This window comes from Tenrec ecaudatus, chromosome 13 (assembly GCF_050624435.1).
Source record: "Tenrec ecaudatus isolate mTenEca1 chromosome 13, mTenEca1.hap1, whole genome shotgun sequence".
In the NCBI taxonomy this organism is placed as follows: domain Eukaryota; kingdom Metazoa; phylum Chordata; class Mammalia; order Afrosoricida; family Tenrecidae; genus Tenrec; species Tenrec ecaudatus.
In genome coordinates, this window is record NC_134542.1 from 67,739,130 (window position 1) to 67,756,567 (window position 17,438).

General features: G+C 36.0%; 1 protein-coding gene and 1 non-coding gene across 2 annotated transcripts in view; both read left to right on the plus strand.

Moving 5' to 3' along the window:
• TLK1 (tousled like kinase 1) overlaps window positions 1–17,438 on the plus strand; it is a 141,235-nt gene that overhangs the window by 74,175 nt on the left and 49,622 nt on the right. Inside the window, exons 4-8 of the mRNA XM_075529353.1 lie at window positions 6,676–6,751; window positions 11,053–11,099; window positions 13,194–13,289; window positions 15,142–15,231; window positions 16,292–16,384. Coding sequence (XP_075385468.1) covers window positions 6,676–6,751; window positions 11,053–11,099; window positions 13,194–13,289; window positions 15,142–15,231; window positions 16,292–16,384 — 402 coding nt within the window. The remainder of the gene's footprint in view (window positions 1–6,675; window positions 6,752–11,052; window positions 11,100–13,193; window positions 13,290–15,141; window positions 15,232–16,291; window positions 16,385–17,438) is intronic.
• LOC142425030 (U2 spliceosomal RNA) lies at window positions 12,618–12,804 on the plus strand. The gene has a single exon (XR_012779429.1). It is a non-coding gene; the product is annotated as a U2 spliceosomal RNA (small nuclear RNA).

Below are 17,438 nucleotides of genomic sequence, written 5' to 3' on the forward strand. Positions count from 1 at the left end.
ACCTTAGGTGGCTGCTAGATACAGAATATTATATTAGTGAATTCTGTTATGCTAATTGTCTTGGCTGCCCCTGACACTGTAGCCCTCTGTCCACAAACCCCGTGACTCAATTGCTTCAAGGCTTTTGGTTAGAGCTAAAAAGTTTTTATAATTTTGCCTGGTTTTCTCTATGTACATGGATATATAAGGAAGCTTCAAAAGTTTCTGAAAGAGTTCTGTTGTCTTTTAATTTGTATGTAGTAATATTCTCTGCTAGACCTACATGGAGTCTTTCCTGTTTTGCTTGTCTTTCAGCTCATGTATCCACTTACAGATTACTGTTTGTTTTGACTGATATTGTGTCTGTAATAGTAGTTTACCTTTGTTGTCTGTACCTCTTGGGCACACCTCTCGCCTTCTTTTGCTTTAGTGATACTGTGCTGATCGCTCCATTGTGATATACTGCTGTGCCCTTTACCCAAATTCATACATGTCTAATATCTAGTTAGTGGTTTTCCCTCTAATTCCTTCCCATACCTGGTAATTTTGGAAGAATTTTTTTCTGTGTGTAAACTTTTCCTTTACTTTAATAATAGTGAACTCGTACAGTATTGCTCCTTTAGTGGTTGATTTGTATTTCATACAGTACATTGTCCTCCAGGTTCATCCATGTTATGAAGTATTTTTTTAACTTCTTCTCTCCTTTAACATGGATAGCATTCCATTGTGTGTTTGTTACATGGCTTGTCAATTAGCCATTCATCCATGATGGGCACTTAGGTTGTTTCCATCTTTTAACTATTGTGAATAATGTTGTCAGGAACACTGGCATTTATGTGTTTATTCTTCTGCCAGCTCTCATTTCTTCAGGATGTATTTTCTGTAGTGGGATTGCAGAACCAAAATATGTCATTTCAGATTGTTTAGAACACCAAGGGGAAAAAATGTCCTCTAGAGGGGTTGTGGTGTTAGGTCCTATTGAGTTGGCTCCACCTCACAGTAGCCCCAGGCACAATAGAACAAAACACTTCCTGTTTCCCTATATCTGTTAGGCTTTAGCCCACTGGAGCCACTGTGTCAGTCTGTCTGTTCCCTTTTCCTGGGACTGGTCCCTCCTGAGACCAAGTCCAGAGTACACAAGAAAAAGGAGCACCCTCACATCCAAGGAACATTCTGGCTGTCTTTTCTGGCAGCCGTGGTACTTGCACTGTTCTTTACCAACACTGTAACTTAAATGCATCAATTTTGCGTTTCCTTTTTTCATTGTCCAACTCTCACATATGAATGAAGCAATTGGAAATAACTTGGCTTGGGTCACACACCCTAGTTCTCAAAGTGACATCTTTGCTCTATAGCACTTGAAAAAGGAGGAGATGGGACGCAGATTTGCCCAATGCAATATGTCATTTGATTTCGTGGCTGCTGTTTCCATGAACAGTGATTGTGGCTTCAAATGAAATTGATTCGTCGACAACTGGCATCTTTTCTCGATCATGTTTTTTATTTGCACAGTTGTGAGAAATTTGGTTATTGCATACCTATGTTTTATACTTAATTTTGAAACCAGCAGTATATTACTTAATTTAGGGAGTAAAAGATTCAAGCAAACATTCCCAGATAATAGTTCTCAATGTGAAAGTTTGGGCTTTTAAGTGCGAATGTAGACTATATTAATTTTAGGTTATGCCAGCTCATAATCATCCTTGGAAAAGGTTATACATCCTATGAAAAGTCTTCATTAAATGGAAATAGGAGGCATCAGACAGTGTAAGACATGACAAAATATTGATTATAAATTATCAAGGGTTTGTGGGGGATGGGAAATGAGCTGATACCAAGGGCTTAAGTAGAAAGCATATGTTTTGAGGATGATGATGGCAACGGTTATAAAAATGTGCTTGACACTGGATTATGTATGGATTGTGATAAGAGTTGTACGAGCCCCCAATAAAATGATTAAAAATATATATAAAATTTTTTAAAAGGTTGGAAACAGTGACATGTATTTAATGTTTAGAAAACTATATCTGTTTTACATTGACTTCTATTATAACACTTCAGATTTTTCTTTCCAATTCAGTACTGTGTGATAAGTGCTATTAAAGTAATAAAGGTATTTTTCCAGCATTTCCCATCTCATATCTAGTTCAATGAATTTTGCCTAGAAATATGGCTAAAAGTTGAACATTGTTATTGTCAGCTGCAGGAAAAAAGGTCGGTCATACCATTCATTTAAATCACGGTGACCCTGAATCTGATACTTGAGTAACAATATAAATCATTGAAATAGTCAGTTATAGTTTTGAAACAAATCCTGGACTGAATGATTCTACCAAAACACAAATCATTGTGACAAGTTTGAGGATTCAGTGTTTGTTAGGGATGTTATTTATTCTAGAGTCTTAGTGGTGCAGTAGTTACGGTGGTTTCTTGCTAACCTACATGTTGACATTTAAAATCCACTAGCTGCTGTACAGAACAGTGTGACATTCTACCTCATTACAGGGTCATTATGAATTGGAATTGACAGTAGCAGAGGATTTTTTTTTCTGTGTGGCTTTGGTACCATTTAACAACAAGACAAAAATGAGCTTAATTCATTATTCAATTCAGGTAATATAAAAACACCTATGCTGGGACATTGGATCAGATCTTTGAAACAGCAGAGGATTTTTTATTATTCTTAGAAGAATAACTTTATTTTAAAATATGTGTATTTTCATTTAACCAAAGAAATTTTAAATAGTCATTTTTCTTTTTGTTGACTGTTCATCTGGGGCTTAAGTAGTTTACTTAAGTAGGGGTGAAAACCACATTTTAATAACTTTAATGTTAAAATGATTGTATACTTTAAAAATTTTCCATAATATATTTATGCAGATAACTTAATATCTCTGGGTACAGGCTTGTAGAGAGGTTTATTTATTTTTTGAATATTCCATACTGATTTTCCCCCTTTTTCTGCGACAGCATAAGGTTCTTGATTTTCTTATAGTTGGTTTTATTTGGACAGAGATAGCTTATTTTTACGATAAACTAAGAAGTCACATGATTAGATATTAAAATGTTAATAATCAGTAGCTTAAAATCCAGAAAAACTTGGAATTTTTAATTATATCATGGTTATTTCTTAATATTTTTAATTTGTCTGTTTTTTTTGAACAGCTTTTGAACTACTGAAAAATTCTGTGTAAATTCACACCAATATCTTGGAACATTTAAATACAGGCATTGAGCATGGTGATAAATCTAGCATTTATACAGCTACAGTGATAAAAATAATACTAGTCTTTCACTGATTTCTCTTACCTGCTGTTCCACCATATATTGGAATTCGTTGACTTTTACCCTTCCTGTATTGTTCCATTATTACTTTGAAACCAAGTTCTGTTCTTTTGCCTTGTATATTATATTAATTCTTATTGTGGTCAATTATAGTACAGTAGGTGAGAAACAATAGATAAAAGAAAAATGCTACGATATTAAAGGGAGCATTAATAAGTTTGAAATCATTCTATATAAAGGCTTACTATGTGTACAATTACCCCTTATATGTACACATGGACCAAACCCATAACCAAACTCACTGCTATGGGGTTGATGCCGACTCTTAGCGACCCTGTAGGACAGGGTAGAACTGGCCTGTGTGTTTTCATGACTGTAAGTCTATGGGAGTAGAGAGCCCCATTTTAGGAGCAGTTGGCAGTTTTGAACTGCTGACTTTGCAATTAGCAGCCCATTGCATAATGCACTACTGTTTTAAATGTAGTTTCTCAGCAAATCACTGAACCAGTGTTCTTTGAATTATATTTTAGAAAATAATGTGGAAGCATTTAGAACATTATACTTACTTTCTATATAGAAAATGCTTCCAGTAAACCATTTCAGAATTTTAATATTTAGTGTGGTCTTATTATTTATTCAAAAGTAGCTAATCAGGATTTAAGATGGAATTCAAATGGAATTTTGCTATATTTAAAAGTTGGTGTAGCATTAAACTTCTGTATAATCACTCTTTATTGATCTTAAATTGCATATTTTTAAGAACAGACTTAGTGGTCAGAGAGACTGGTGGAACCCAGTAGACTGACCATTAGCTACTCTGTAGGTCTGTAACTGAACTTATCCCCCTGGTTCAATTTTCAGCTAAACAATAGACAGGTTTCTAAGGGGCCCAGTATTGGTAGGGAGGTGTGCACTCCTTAGAACAACCAACCATTTCAGACCTGAAGTGTACTTATCAGAGTTCTTTAAGGAGTAGGAGGAATGAAAACATGAAACACTGGAAGGAAATGACATAAGCGATGTTACATTGTAAGCATGCAATCAATGACATGAAATGGAAAATTATTTTCCCTGGTTTACAATAAAAAATTTAAAATTTATATATTTTATACAGATTAATTTAGGAAAGATACTAATTTTCCTTAAGAATCTTTGTTTTGTAGATTGAGGTTCTTTATACTATATTAACTTAGAATTTTTACTTGATAATGTTTTATTAGGCAAATAGAAAATTGGTTGTTGTGTAAGTTGGAGTTTGATAACTTTGACAATGAAATGAAACAAGTGAACACTTCCTTTTTGGTAGACTAACTTGCTAATTAGGATGGGTTTCTTAAGATTTCTAGTTTGTGATATGAAATTACACACCCAATTTGTTGGGCATCATACATTTTCTTTCAATACAGGAAAAATGTGAAATATTTTATATAATTCACTCAGGTAGATCTTATAAGATGTATACTGTGTCATATAGAAATAAAAGAGCATTTGGACCTTGGAATTATACATAAATGGATCTGACTGTGAGTGCCATCCCGACAGGTTTTCCTTAAATAAGCTATTTGATAGTCATTATTAAATTTAATAGTATTTGCTAAGTAATAACTATATGCCAGTTGTAGGGTGGAGGTGTGTATGTGTGTAGGGGGTAGAAATTACAGCTCTTGTTATTGAAGAATTCAGACGCAGGTAATAGGCACTGTATCCTTTCTCAGTATGTTATTGGCAAAATATAGGTGAGAGAACTTAAAATGTCTAAGATGGTGAAAAATTTACTACAGAAACAATACTTGCTGCCGTCTGGTAGGTTCTGGCTGATTGCGAGCCTATAGGACAGACGGAAACTACGCCTTACGGTTTCTAGACTGTGCTCACTGCCACATCTTTCTCCCTCCGAGCAGTTGGCAGGTTAAAACAACCACTCGTTCACTTAGTAGCTACGAAGTACTTATTCACTGTGCCAGGAAGGGCTCTTAGAGAAAGAATGTCAGTGTAAGTTAGGTTTTGATTGGCATTCATACTGTTTAGTCATAAGATGCTCAGATCAGATATTTGAATTACGTCTCTATCTTGTTTGGAAACTATATGTCTTAAGAAATTTAAGTATATGATTCAAGGATCTCTGGTAGGATAGTAGATTACTTGTTGGGCTGTTAACCATAAGGACAGTAGTTCGAAACCACCAGCTGTGACATGGGAGAAGGACAAGGCTTTACTCCCGTAAAGATTTCTAATCTAAGAAACCAACAGGGGCAGTTCTACCCTGCCCTTTAGGCTTACTATGAGACTGAAGTGACTGAATGGCAGTGAGCTTGTGTGATTCAGGGAGGATCTGACACACTAGCAGTACTTAGTATGTGGGCCCTATGTCATAGCTTCAGCTCTAGCAGTTTTTTTGATTAAACAAAATGTCAATCTGAGTACACAAAAATTACTTTTAATAGCTTGATGAAAACATTTGCTATTAGCTAATGGAACAAACTTGTAATTTGGGAACAGAATCACCACCTATATCAGGCCCCATAAATTCTTTCTGTAAAGTTAAAAACAAGCAAACAAATTCACTGCCATTGAGTTATTGCTGATTCACAGAGACACCGCCCCCGCCGCCCCTCCCTCCCCGTGGGTTTCCGAGACTGTAATGGTTTGCAGGAGTAGAAAGCCCAGGCTTTCTCCCCAGGAGTTGCTGGTGGTTTTGAACTGCCAACTATGTAGATCACAGCCCAATTCATAACCACTACACCCTATACCACTAGGGCTCCTATTTCTGTAAAGTCCAGATGATAATTAACTCTTTTAGATGGTATAGACTGTGCAATCTCTCATGAAACTACTCAACATTAAGTGGCATTGTAAGCAGCTATAGACAGTACATATCATAAAGAGTGTGACTGTGTTCTAGTAAAACTTATGTACACTACTGATTCTTGGACATAAACAAGTTTGCTTTAATTAGTGATGGGTAGTAATTGCCAGGCTTTGCGATGAATGGCCGTCTTTAGTAGATATTTTATATTTCAGAGTTTTGTTCTACTGTCTTTGCTCACTTGAGTTTATTTCTTAAAAACGAAATGGGTAATTTATAGAAAGCCAATAGAAAATTTAAGGTAACCTCTCCTCATCCTCAAACTATTCAGAATATGAAGGGCTCTTTTTAAAGGCTGAATATGTTCTGAATTTTCATCTGCCTGAAGTCAATTCTGTAAATGTTGATTGCAGGTAATGTGTACAGGATCTTATATACTTGGATTTTTAAAAATTACATAATAGTAAGTTTACCTTTTAAATAAAGTTACATGTAAGTAACTAAACATTTAAATCCCATCAGCACTAAAGAGCAAAAACCATTTTCGACTAGAATTTTGTGTGTTAAAACTGTAATTTCAAATTCTGTTAACTTGCTTTCCATAGACACCAGAGAAGAAACAATCAGAGTCATCCAGGGGAAGAAAGCGAAAAGCAGAAAACCAGAGTGAAAGTAGTCAGGGTAAGTGAAGTCAAATTTCCCTTCAAAACAGTAAATATATACAATTGATTCTGAGCTTTACTGAATCTTTTAATTATAAAATATGCAATTTTGCGTTTTGTGGTTTTTACAACTATTATTGGACCTTCGGTGGCGTAGTGGGCTATGCTTTGGCCCGCCAACCTTAAGGTCAGCACTGAGCCCACCAACTGCTCTGATGGGAGAAAGATGAAGTTGTCTGCTTCTGGAAAATTTACGTTCTTGGAGACCCTCTAGGGTAATCTTACTCTGTCCACATAGGTCCACTGTGTGTCAGAATTGACTTGATAGAAGTGGTTATACCTCTTATGTAAACAATAAGACATGCTGAGTAATTACGTATTTGAGGTGTTACAGAGCAGAGATGGCACATTGAGGAATAAGGTGTGGCCTCCAGAAGCCATGGTATTTTCAGTTGTCTCATATGCATGTGGCAACTGGACAGTGAATAAGCACAACCAGAGAAGAATGAATGCATTTGAATTACAGTGTCAACAAGGAATATTGAAAGAACCGTAGACTACTCAAAGAACAAATCTATCAAGAGAGACCAGTCTCTGGAAAAGGACACCGTGGTGAAGTAGAGGGGCAGCGAAGAATTGGGAGACCCTTGCAAGATGGATTGTCATTGCACGGTGCTGCCACCGTGGACTCAAACATAACAGTTGTGACTGTCGCGTAGAGCCAGTCTCTATTTCTTTTTGCCGTTTGCTGTACGGAACAAAGTTAGGAAGAATCCGAGCTGACTTCCCCATACCTTGCGAGAGTAAGATAGCTAGTTTGTAATTTCTGCGTTGTAGAGAAGGCAATGCCCTATGTATAATAAATAATAAAGCAAAATTGAACTTTGTTGGTACCATCTGTAGCGCCTGTGGTTAGTTTGTAGGCTTCTTGATCTCTTTTTAAAAAAGTTTTTATTTTGAGTCCTAGAAAAAAAAGTATGTCCAAATCTGGCAGACATCACCTTATTTCATTGTTTCTCTTTGTATGAACTTTGGTATTGAAACGCCTTCTTATTTTTAATAAAATCTTTAAATCTCTGATAAGAATGGCCTGAAAGCAATGTCTGTCCTGTGACTTCACAACGGTGAAAGGAAATCAAACTCGTCATTAGCCCAGAGCACATTCCTGTGAGGTAGAATTAGGACATGAATGACACCACCTACCAACTAACAGTTCATTCAAGGCACTCTGCTTCTCTGTGGGGTTCAGAAATTCATTGCAGTGACCACCCAACTCATAGACAATACTCACGATTATGGGATTTACTAAAGAAATTCACAGGTTGCAAGTCAGGTTCAGTGCTGCTAAGGGTACGCTTCTTTCGTTCACCTCACCTCTTCTCAGTCATGCCCACAGGATCTGGTCCACTACCTCTCAGCCACAAGGCTTTGCCCTGCTTCGGCACATAGCTCCTTTAGTGTTGGTGTTAAATACCCAAAGGGCACCAGGTGCTTACCTCTAGCTTCCTGGGACAGCAAATGTAGCTCCCTTGATTAAGTGCCTAGAGGTACCCCCCCCCCTCTGCAAGGCAGTCAGCTTAACTTCACAGAGCTGCTGCTTTGTCTCATGTTGCCCTGCTACTTCCATTGCTGCTCTCTTATATCTGTGGTCCCAGCACTTCTGCCTCCTAAATTAAGGAGCTTTGCATACAGAGATAATTGCATTTAAAGGTTATGCCCCACCCCTGACTGTTATTTTTTTGTGAATACTAAGGTCCCCATTCTAACCTTTAATGTGGCTTCATTTTGAACCCTGTGGGGTGGCAAAATTAACCAATCCCCATGCTAGAGTTCCATGCATTGTGTTTGCATGGTTCCACCTAGTCACTGGATGGGAATTCAAATACTGTGTACAAGAGCCATAGCAAATAATTTACTGCATCACAGTCTTTGGAATAAGTTCTTAAAGTATTACTCCACTTTTTATTTCAAAAGGCCTATAGGAAAATGATTAAAGGAGATTCTATTTAAAACACCATCCTGTTCTTTCCACATCCTTCCTTAACTGTCTTTTGTGATGTGAACTAATGAAAATATTTTCATTCAGCTATGATGTAGAAATTACATGTACTGGACATCCAAATAGTTCTGTCATTTAATGTGAGCACTGATAAATTAAATATGACAAATTAGGCTCTTAAATTACATATAATATTGATGGTGTAAATTCTGTAATGTGTTAAGCCAATTTTTAAAGTTTAAGTCTAGGCCCATGAACACTTGGCTTACTGATTTATATATTTATTTTTAAATACAAACCTCTACCAAAGAGTCAAGGTTTGTACTTTCAGCTACTGTCCTTTTAGGAAAGGTTAAGTCACTTTATGGAGCCTTTCTTAAAGGTGTTTGGTATTCTTTATTTCATTGTATGTTGAGCTTCTTTTTGAAGCTTTATCTATTTTAAGATGTTAGTTGTGATGTTTGCAATTCAGATTTTAAAATTTTACATTAAAGCAGCCTCAAATACGGAGAGGCTTCTGGATTGCTTTATTCCAAGAATTAGTACTTTTAAAAATTGATGTTTTCTTTGAAATTGATTATTGGATTTCTGGAATTGATATTTGACTCTCTGAGGACTCTTAATATTCTTTTGATTCCTAACAAAATACCCATCCTCTCTTTGAGACAATCTCCCCTTTTTCCCTGTATGTAACCACAGAATTGTCTGATAATCTCATGGTTTTAGGAGGGCTATTTGATATAATTAGGATTTACTTGTCCGACTTTTTCACTTATATTTGTTCTAGAGAGAGGTTGTTTTACTGTCTCTTATTTCCTAAAGAACAAGGAAGCTTCTTTCCCACAAGTCCCGAGCAAGCATTGCTTGTCCTCTTACTGGCCAGTATTGGATCATGTGTCCATTCTAGAATCAGTGATATACAAGGGATATGTTGTCATTGTTCTAAAAATTCAAGCTCTCCTCTGCAATAGAAGATGGAATAAAGTTTCCTTTGGAATAAAAGCTGCGTGGGAAAAGGGAGGATACTTAAAACAAAAATAGATTTCTGATAAGGTTAAGGGAATTAGAACCAGGCTAACTTAGGAGCACTCAACTTCCCTGGAAGTCCGTGGATTGAAGAACAAAATCTGGGCATAGGGAAGAAGAATTGAGAAGATGGTTTCTCACTAGGCAATCAAAAATGATCCAGGCCTTGCTGAAAAATAGCAACTCTTTAGAATCTGCATGAAAATTGTTGAAGGCAGAAAGGAATTCTCTCAGTATAAAACTTTACAATCTTCTCTGACCTCTAAAGAGAACAATTGTTCAAAGGTTTAGATAGCATTTGTAGTTCTGAGTACTTCATTTGATTTCCTAAAAAACCCTACTCTGTTCCAAGAAGAAATTTACCGTTGAATTTTAAGTATATTGTTTACTATTTCAGTAACTTCTGTCACATAGTAAACAAGAGATATTTATTGAATTAAATAACCGAATGCATGAATTTGAATTAGTACTGAGTTGATAATGTCTTTTTATATTGTACAAGCATTTGACTCGATGATAACAATTAATTTCTCTATTGTAACTTAAATTATGTAATTCCAAATAAGAATATACACCCTCCCCCTTTCCCCCCAAAAAAGCAACCTTTTTTGGCAAGTTCTTAATTCAGTATATCTATGAAACTGATAAATACATTGTAATAGTAGTGAGAAACAAAACTCTTAGTAAAAGAAGAGTGTTCTTTGATGGCCTTGTATTCACTTTATCAATATGATCTTGTGAGATCTATATTTAAGATCAGTTTAATAAAAATGTTTTAAATTTGGAAGCGCTCTTCAGTAAAAACAGTTTATAAAATAACTTTAATGTGGAAGCATAATATTGCCAGTCTCATAGAGGTAGGCTTGTGTAAACCAAAACTTTTTACTTTTCGTTCACAGGTAGGAACTAGCTTATCAATTACACAGTTGCTACTTGGCTTTTTTACTCACATCCTTGCTTTTCTGAAGTTAACAACCTTAAGACAATGTGAATAATGCTGTTTTAAAGCAAGGGATTTCTTAATCTTACTTCATTCTCCAATAATTGGGCATTTTAAGAATTGACTTGTTTCTGTTGAAGTATCATTTGATTTTTGGATTTCTGAAATGATACCTGACCCTCTGAAGATTCATAATGTCCTTTAGATTCCTATTATCCAACTAAAATACTACATAGCTTCATTAAATAATTTTTACATGTATTAAGGAAATTGTGTAGCACATTCTTTTTCTGATGTGTAGTATATGATCATGACTGGTTTAACATCTATTAATTATTTTACTTTTATATTTTAGGAAAAAGTATTGGGGGACGTGGCCACAAAATTAGCGATTATTTTGAGGTAAGTTCATTGAAAAATAACTCGGTTTTAATTCAATGGAATTTTCCTGTGGGCTTAAAATAATCTCTTTGAAGCAGAAAGTCAGCTTTTTGATTAGCTGCTTAATTAAAGCAGGGTTTTAATATTAGGTGATACCTTTACTCAAAATATTAAATTTTACATTTGTATTGGCATGGCACTTTATAATTTTCAAGTATTTCTTCATAACAATCTAAAAGGCAATGTTATTGATAATCCTTCCTGTTTTACAGTCAAAGAAACTAAGTATGTAAAGTGACCTACCTAAAGTCAGATTCCACATAGAAGTGCAAAGGATGTGGTCTGCTAGCTCCTAGTTCAGAGATGCTTCTGCCCTTTAAGGAAGACTTCGTACCACAGCACCATTTGAGCCCTGTGCGTAGACTTGAAGTGATAGAGCTGCGACCTTGAAGGTCTCTGAATTAAAGAGTGGCACGTTTTGATTGGAACAGCTCTAGTCGCGTAGTGTGTTATGCTTTGGACGCCTCACCACAGAGGCAGCAGTGGAAATCACTGATGAACTCTTTATAGGCTCGGAAACCCATAGGGGCAGATTTACCCTGTCCTTAAGAGGGTCACTATGAGTCCGATTCCATTAAACTCGATAGCAATGTGTGAGTTTTTTTGCAGTTTAGATTCATACCAATTTGGAATGATTCCTTATTTTTAAACTAAAACATTTTAGTGACCAATTTCAATGTACAAAGAACTTACATAACCTAAATTGAACAATATTTATATATACACTTCAGAGTAAAAACAGAATTGGCTGATAAAGGGAAAGGCTGAATTGCTTTGGTTCTCCCTCCCACCCCCTTTCTATTGTTTTTCTCTCTTGAGGTTGAAACTGTTGCTGACAACAAGATAATGTTCTGCTTATGAAATCAATGTCAGTTACTCATTGTTAATGTCTGTAAGAACCTTGGTCAGAGGTGAGATCACTTAAAAGCAGCAGTTCTCAACCTGTGGGTCATGACCCCTTTGGGATGTCAAAGGACCCTTTCACAGGGGTTACCTGATTCATAACTGTAGCAAAATTAGTTATGAAGTAGCAATGAAAATAATTTTATGGTTGGGGGGGTCACCACAACATGGAGTGCATTAAAGGGTCACGGCATTAGGAAGGCTGAGAACCACTGGAATAAATGTCTCCTCATGCCTACTATGTGCTAGGCATTGTGCTAAGCACTGTATCTAAAGTGAAAAGGATAAAGCTCCCTATTTCTGCTGTTCCTGCCATGTGAATAAAGAAAATGACTAATTGGACCCTGAGAGGAAACCATATATAAGTCCATTGTTTCACTTGCCTCCTTGGAACAGAAACCGGAGAGATGAGAGCAGTGTAGTTTTGGAACAGGTTAGGTGGCTTCTCTTTATGAATGGCTAAGTCAAATACATAGTAAATCATAATTGATTCATTGTATGTTACGCCGTCAAATGCACAGGAGGACATTTAACAGATCTTAATGACGATATTGTCTCTTAAGATTTTTGATGTGTATCGCTTCTCAGCCTTTTGGCTAAGATCAAGTGTGGTATCTGTACTTATCAGTTTAATATCTGATACATCTTCTATCCAAAGATAATATATTAAATGGATTTTTGGAGATGGGAATAGGAGCTTGCTCCGTCCACTCCACGCATTGACCTGGTCTTGCAGTACTTCCAGGAACACGATGCACCTCCTCCGGGGAGAAAAAAAATAAAGATTTTTGATGTGTTAACTCAACATTTACATGTAGATCTTTTTTAAGTTTATTGATACTAGGGATCATGTTGGTTCAAAAAAACAGCGTCTTTGCCAAGATTTGGAGTAGAGAGAATTATCAGAATGTTAGAGAAGAGTCTATGCTATCTGGTATTCATGGCTTTTGTGATAGGTGTACTCTTATTAGTCTTAGGACTTAGCGGTAACTGACCTTACTTAATTTAGCTTTTTTGTGGACTCAGTTATGTAACTACTGGATTTCGTCTAAAATAAGATATATTTAAATGAATTCTCAATGCCATATGTAGCACAGTAATAACCAAAACATAGTTTGATAAGTAACCATACTTCCTATTCATTTCTCTAAGTACCAAGGTGGGAATGGCTCAAGTCCAGTAAGAGGCATACCTCCTGCAATCCGTTCTCCTCAAAATTCACATTCACATTCCACTCCTGCCTCCTCAGTAAGTTTTCACATTTCAAGTTTTTTATGGTTAGTCTATGTTTAGGTTATGTGTACTGTATAGCTTTTCAAATTTTTTGTTTTGGAGACTTTCTATATGAATTATATGTTTAACTTTAATGAAAAAGCATGTTGTGAAGCCATTTGTATCTTTTGTGTGTGCGACATTCTGATCCTGTTAAGAACTTTAGTTCTCAAAAGGAGCCCTTTACGTTTAAGATCCTCAGAATTAATTATATCCAGGTAGTGATGTTTTGTAAGAAACCCTATTGGCGTAGTGGGTATTGGATTGGGTTGCCAACATGGTTAGCAGTTTGAAGCTAGCAGCCAGTCCTTTCCTGTAAAGATTTACAGTTTCAGAAACTCATATGGGCAGTTCTACTCTGTCCTATAGGGTCACTGTGACTTGGAATCAACTTGATGGCGGTGAGTCTTTTGGAAAAGAATGCTGTTGAACCCATGGAACTAAAATGAATTCTTCATCCATCTATCTTCAGCTAGTGATTTCTAACTTCTACCTTTTTTGTCAGTTACATTTCTTACTTTGATTAGAATGATAGCATAATTCCTTTCTGGAAATACTTAAGAGAACACTAGGCAGACATCATTTGGGGATCATTTAGTTCAACATATGAGAAGGAACTTGGACCTGAAAAATCATCTGACAGTGCGTTTTGGTTTGTGCCCAACATTTGATGATACGCTTCTTCTAGATTGATGTTTTTGCTCATAGACTTTATTTTTATTTATTTTTGAAATTTATTTATTTGTAGAAATTCACTATCAGATCAGTAAAACCATCCTAGTTAATGGGAATTTGAAGATGTAAAAGAGTTCAGAGTTTAACAAAATTTCAGAGTTGTATTTATTCAAATACTCTTATTTTCCTGTGTCCCCTTCTGAAGGAGCCCTCCACATCAGGCTGCTAACTGCAAGGGCATCAGTTCAAACCCAGCAGTCGCTCTGGGATAGATGAGGCTGGGTGCTCCCATAAAGCCTTCTCAGTCTCAGAACTGCACAAATGCAAACCACTCTGTTATACAAGGGAATGAATTTGACTTGGTTTGGGGTCTGTCCCCTTGTAGCCCTTCTGCATAAAACCAAGTGGCATCAGGTTGATTCTGACTCTTGGCATCCCTGTGTGGATAACAGTAAAACTGCCCCCCTTGGGATTTTCAGTGGCCGCTTGAACTTAAAACATTTCAGTGAGCAGCAGCTTAGCATATTAACTGTTCACCCTACTCAGGAACCCCAGTTCCTGTCTCTAGGAACTTAAATGTGTCTTCCTTTTTCGTACCTCAGCGCACATCGCATCCCCGTGCTGTAGCAAGCGTACGGAAAGGACTAAACAGTAACTGTTAAATAAAGAACCGTCGTGGTAGGACAAATAACATTCTGTACTTCACTTTTCGATGGTTGTGATTTTTAAACTGGCTAGATACCAACTACAGTTCCTGAACATGCATTATTACCCTGCTGCTAAGAGCTATATGAAAATCTGTATATTTTACTTTTTAACCCATCTTAACAGTTTTTATTATTTTTTGTTTTAAAATGATTTCTTTGGTCTTACTTTCTTAAATAACTTGCAAGAATTAAGATGTATTTTGTGGCACTAGATTGTAAGCTCCTTGAGGGTTAGTGACTGTATTCGTGTGTCTTATTAGGCCTTACGTAGTGAATGTACTCAATGAATACTTGTTGAATAAATTGTGATTTCAGTTTTAAAGTCACTTATGCTTCCAATCAGATTATCCTGATACGAAATCTTCAGAAATGTAGTTATTGCTGAGTATAAACCTACTTTCTTTTCCCCAATAAGGTGAACATTTTAATGAATTTATTTATTTTAGGTTCGACCGAATAGCCCTTCTCCTTCTGCATTAGCTTTTGGGGACCACCCTATTGTACAACCAAAGCAGTTATCTTTTAAAATTACTCAGGTAAATGGTAGTTGTTTTTTTTTTACCTGTGACTTTTAAGAACTCAAGTAGCTAACTTTTCGCAAACAACCAAGGTGCTTACTGTTTGTTTTAGACATAATCACAAAACACAATTAAACCAATAAACCTAACTTACTGAACAGACAGACAAACACACAAAAAAAAAACCCAAACAAACCCCAATTTGTAAGGGGTGGGAAGTTGAAGTTCACCATCAGCTTGCTTTTGTTAGACACTGGTAAGTACATCCCTGGGTAGCCCTACAGGTAAGCTGAACAACCATCACATGTTGATTTTGTTTACTGACTCTTTTGAACTTTAACTTCCAGGTACATATAATTGATGTTTTCTTGAGGTCACTACATTTGTTGTAAGTGGACATTAGAGCAGATCATACATAAGTCAGTGTCTATTTATCTTTAAAAGTCTATTATACAAACTTAGAAAAATTATTTGAACTTTTAATTATCCAGAGATGCACTTACTTTGTTTTCAAACTTTTGAGTCCAAAATACTGTGATTTTTTTACGTTTGACTGTTTTGGGGCGACACACTGTAAGACTGCATTGGAAGAAAAGACCCTTTTGCTGGTAAATTTCATTCCCTGATTTATTTCCATAAGATTTTTTTCCCCCTGGGGCGTGGGGGTGTCACATCCAAACATTCATCAAAGCTACTTGCTTTAGATAAGCTTGAGACTCGGCTTACAATGCAATTCTTGTGGTCAGTGAGTAGCAGCTCATGAAATTTTGCAAAACAAAACCATCAACCAGAGTGTCTATACTGAATTTTAATCAGAAGCATGTCAGTTTTCTATAAAAGTTCACTAACTAATTTTTCAAATGATTCTTTGTACATTTATAATATTGACAGCAATTTTTACTTCTAATCAGTGCTTAAAATTTAAGACTTTTTAGACTATCCTTTACATGCACATAAACTCAGAGTTTACTTACATATTTATTTTGCTGCTTAAAATCTAGTTTTGTGGAAAAAATAGTTTGTGTTTTTATGCAGTGATAATGTAATAGATATAACAAAACAGTTTTCTTTCATGTAGACTGATCTCACAATGCTGAAATTAGCAGCATTAGAGAGTAATAAAAACCAGGACCTGGAAAAGAAAGAAGGTCGTATAGATGATTTGCTCAGGGTAAGCAGCAATTTCTGGAGGGGGAAAAGAATGAATAAATGTTTCTAAATAATGTACATTAGTTTGCTAATTTGAAAGTCTTTAGCATCGTTAAGTAGATTGTATAGGTGGGGAAAGTAAGCTTTATTTTATGGTAGTGGATACATGATTGAAAATACTAATTTCAAAGTGAAAATTTATTTGTTCTTCAAATGGAATTGAGAAACAGTTGAAGGGTTAGAAGAAATTGTATAATGTTTATTTTTGTAAGATCAATTAAAATTAATTCAACTTGGTTTGACAGTTCATTGATTTTGTTAAATATCCAGCTGACATTTGATAACTATACAGGATGAAGTAATCGCTAGTCTTGTGAGATTTTTAATTGAAAACTAATTCAAAAGTATAAATGTCGTGTAATTAAGGAATAAAGCAATGGTTCTCGAAATCTGGGAAGGTTGCAAAAGCAAAGTCTCTATTGCCCTCTCCCCATTGAGTGAGGACAGGCCACCTTTTTGGCACATTACTGTGTGATAATATGTTATCTTTTGACAACTAGGAAAATTTACTCAAGCTTTGGTCTCCAGAATTCTTATTGGACCTTCATTGCATACGCATGATTGATCGTTCCCTTAAGGTCTGGCTGGTAATGGGTGACTCAGAGCCCCAACAGTGACGTGTCTTTCAAACAGGACCATCCCATCCCTTATCTCAAGTCACCTCTTAGCGTAAAGCATCAGGGCCTACCAGGAGTGACAAAGGTTATCACTTGGGAACTACCAAGGATTTTGAAGTTAAGCCCAAAGAACCTGGGGCAAAGGCCAGCCAGTTTCTTTATTACACAATAGTATTGCCCCTAGATTAGAAATACCAAAGCTGAATTTAGATTCACTAACTTAATTAACATGGCCTAAATTGTAGACCTTAGCATATGGATTTCGACTCATTGACTATGAGTCCCAATTCTCCATAGTTTGTGCTACCCAGCTGTTTTTAGTAATGGTATCCCAATGGTAGGTAGAGGTTCCTTTTGATTTCAGTATCATACCACAGTATTTAAACTTAGCCATAAATA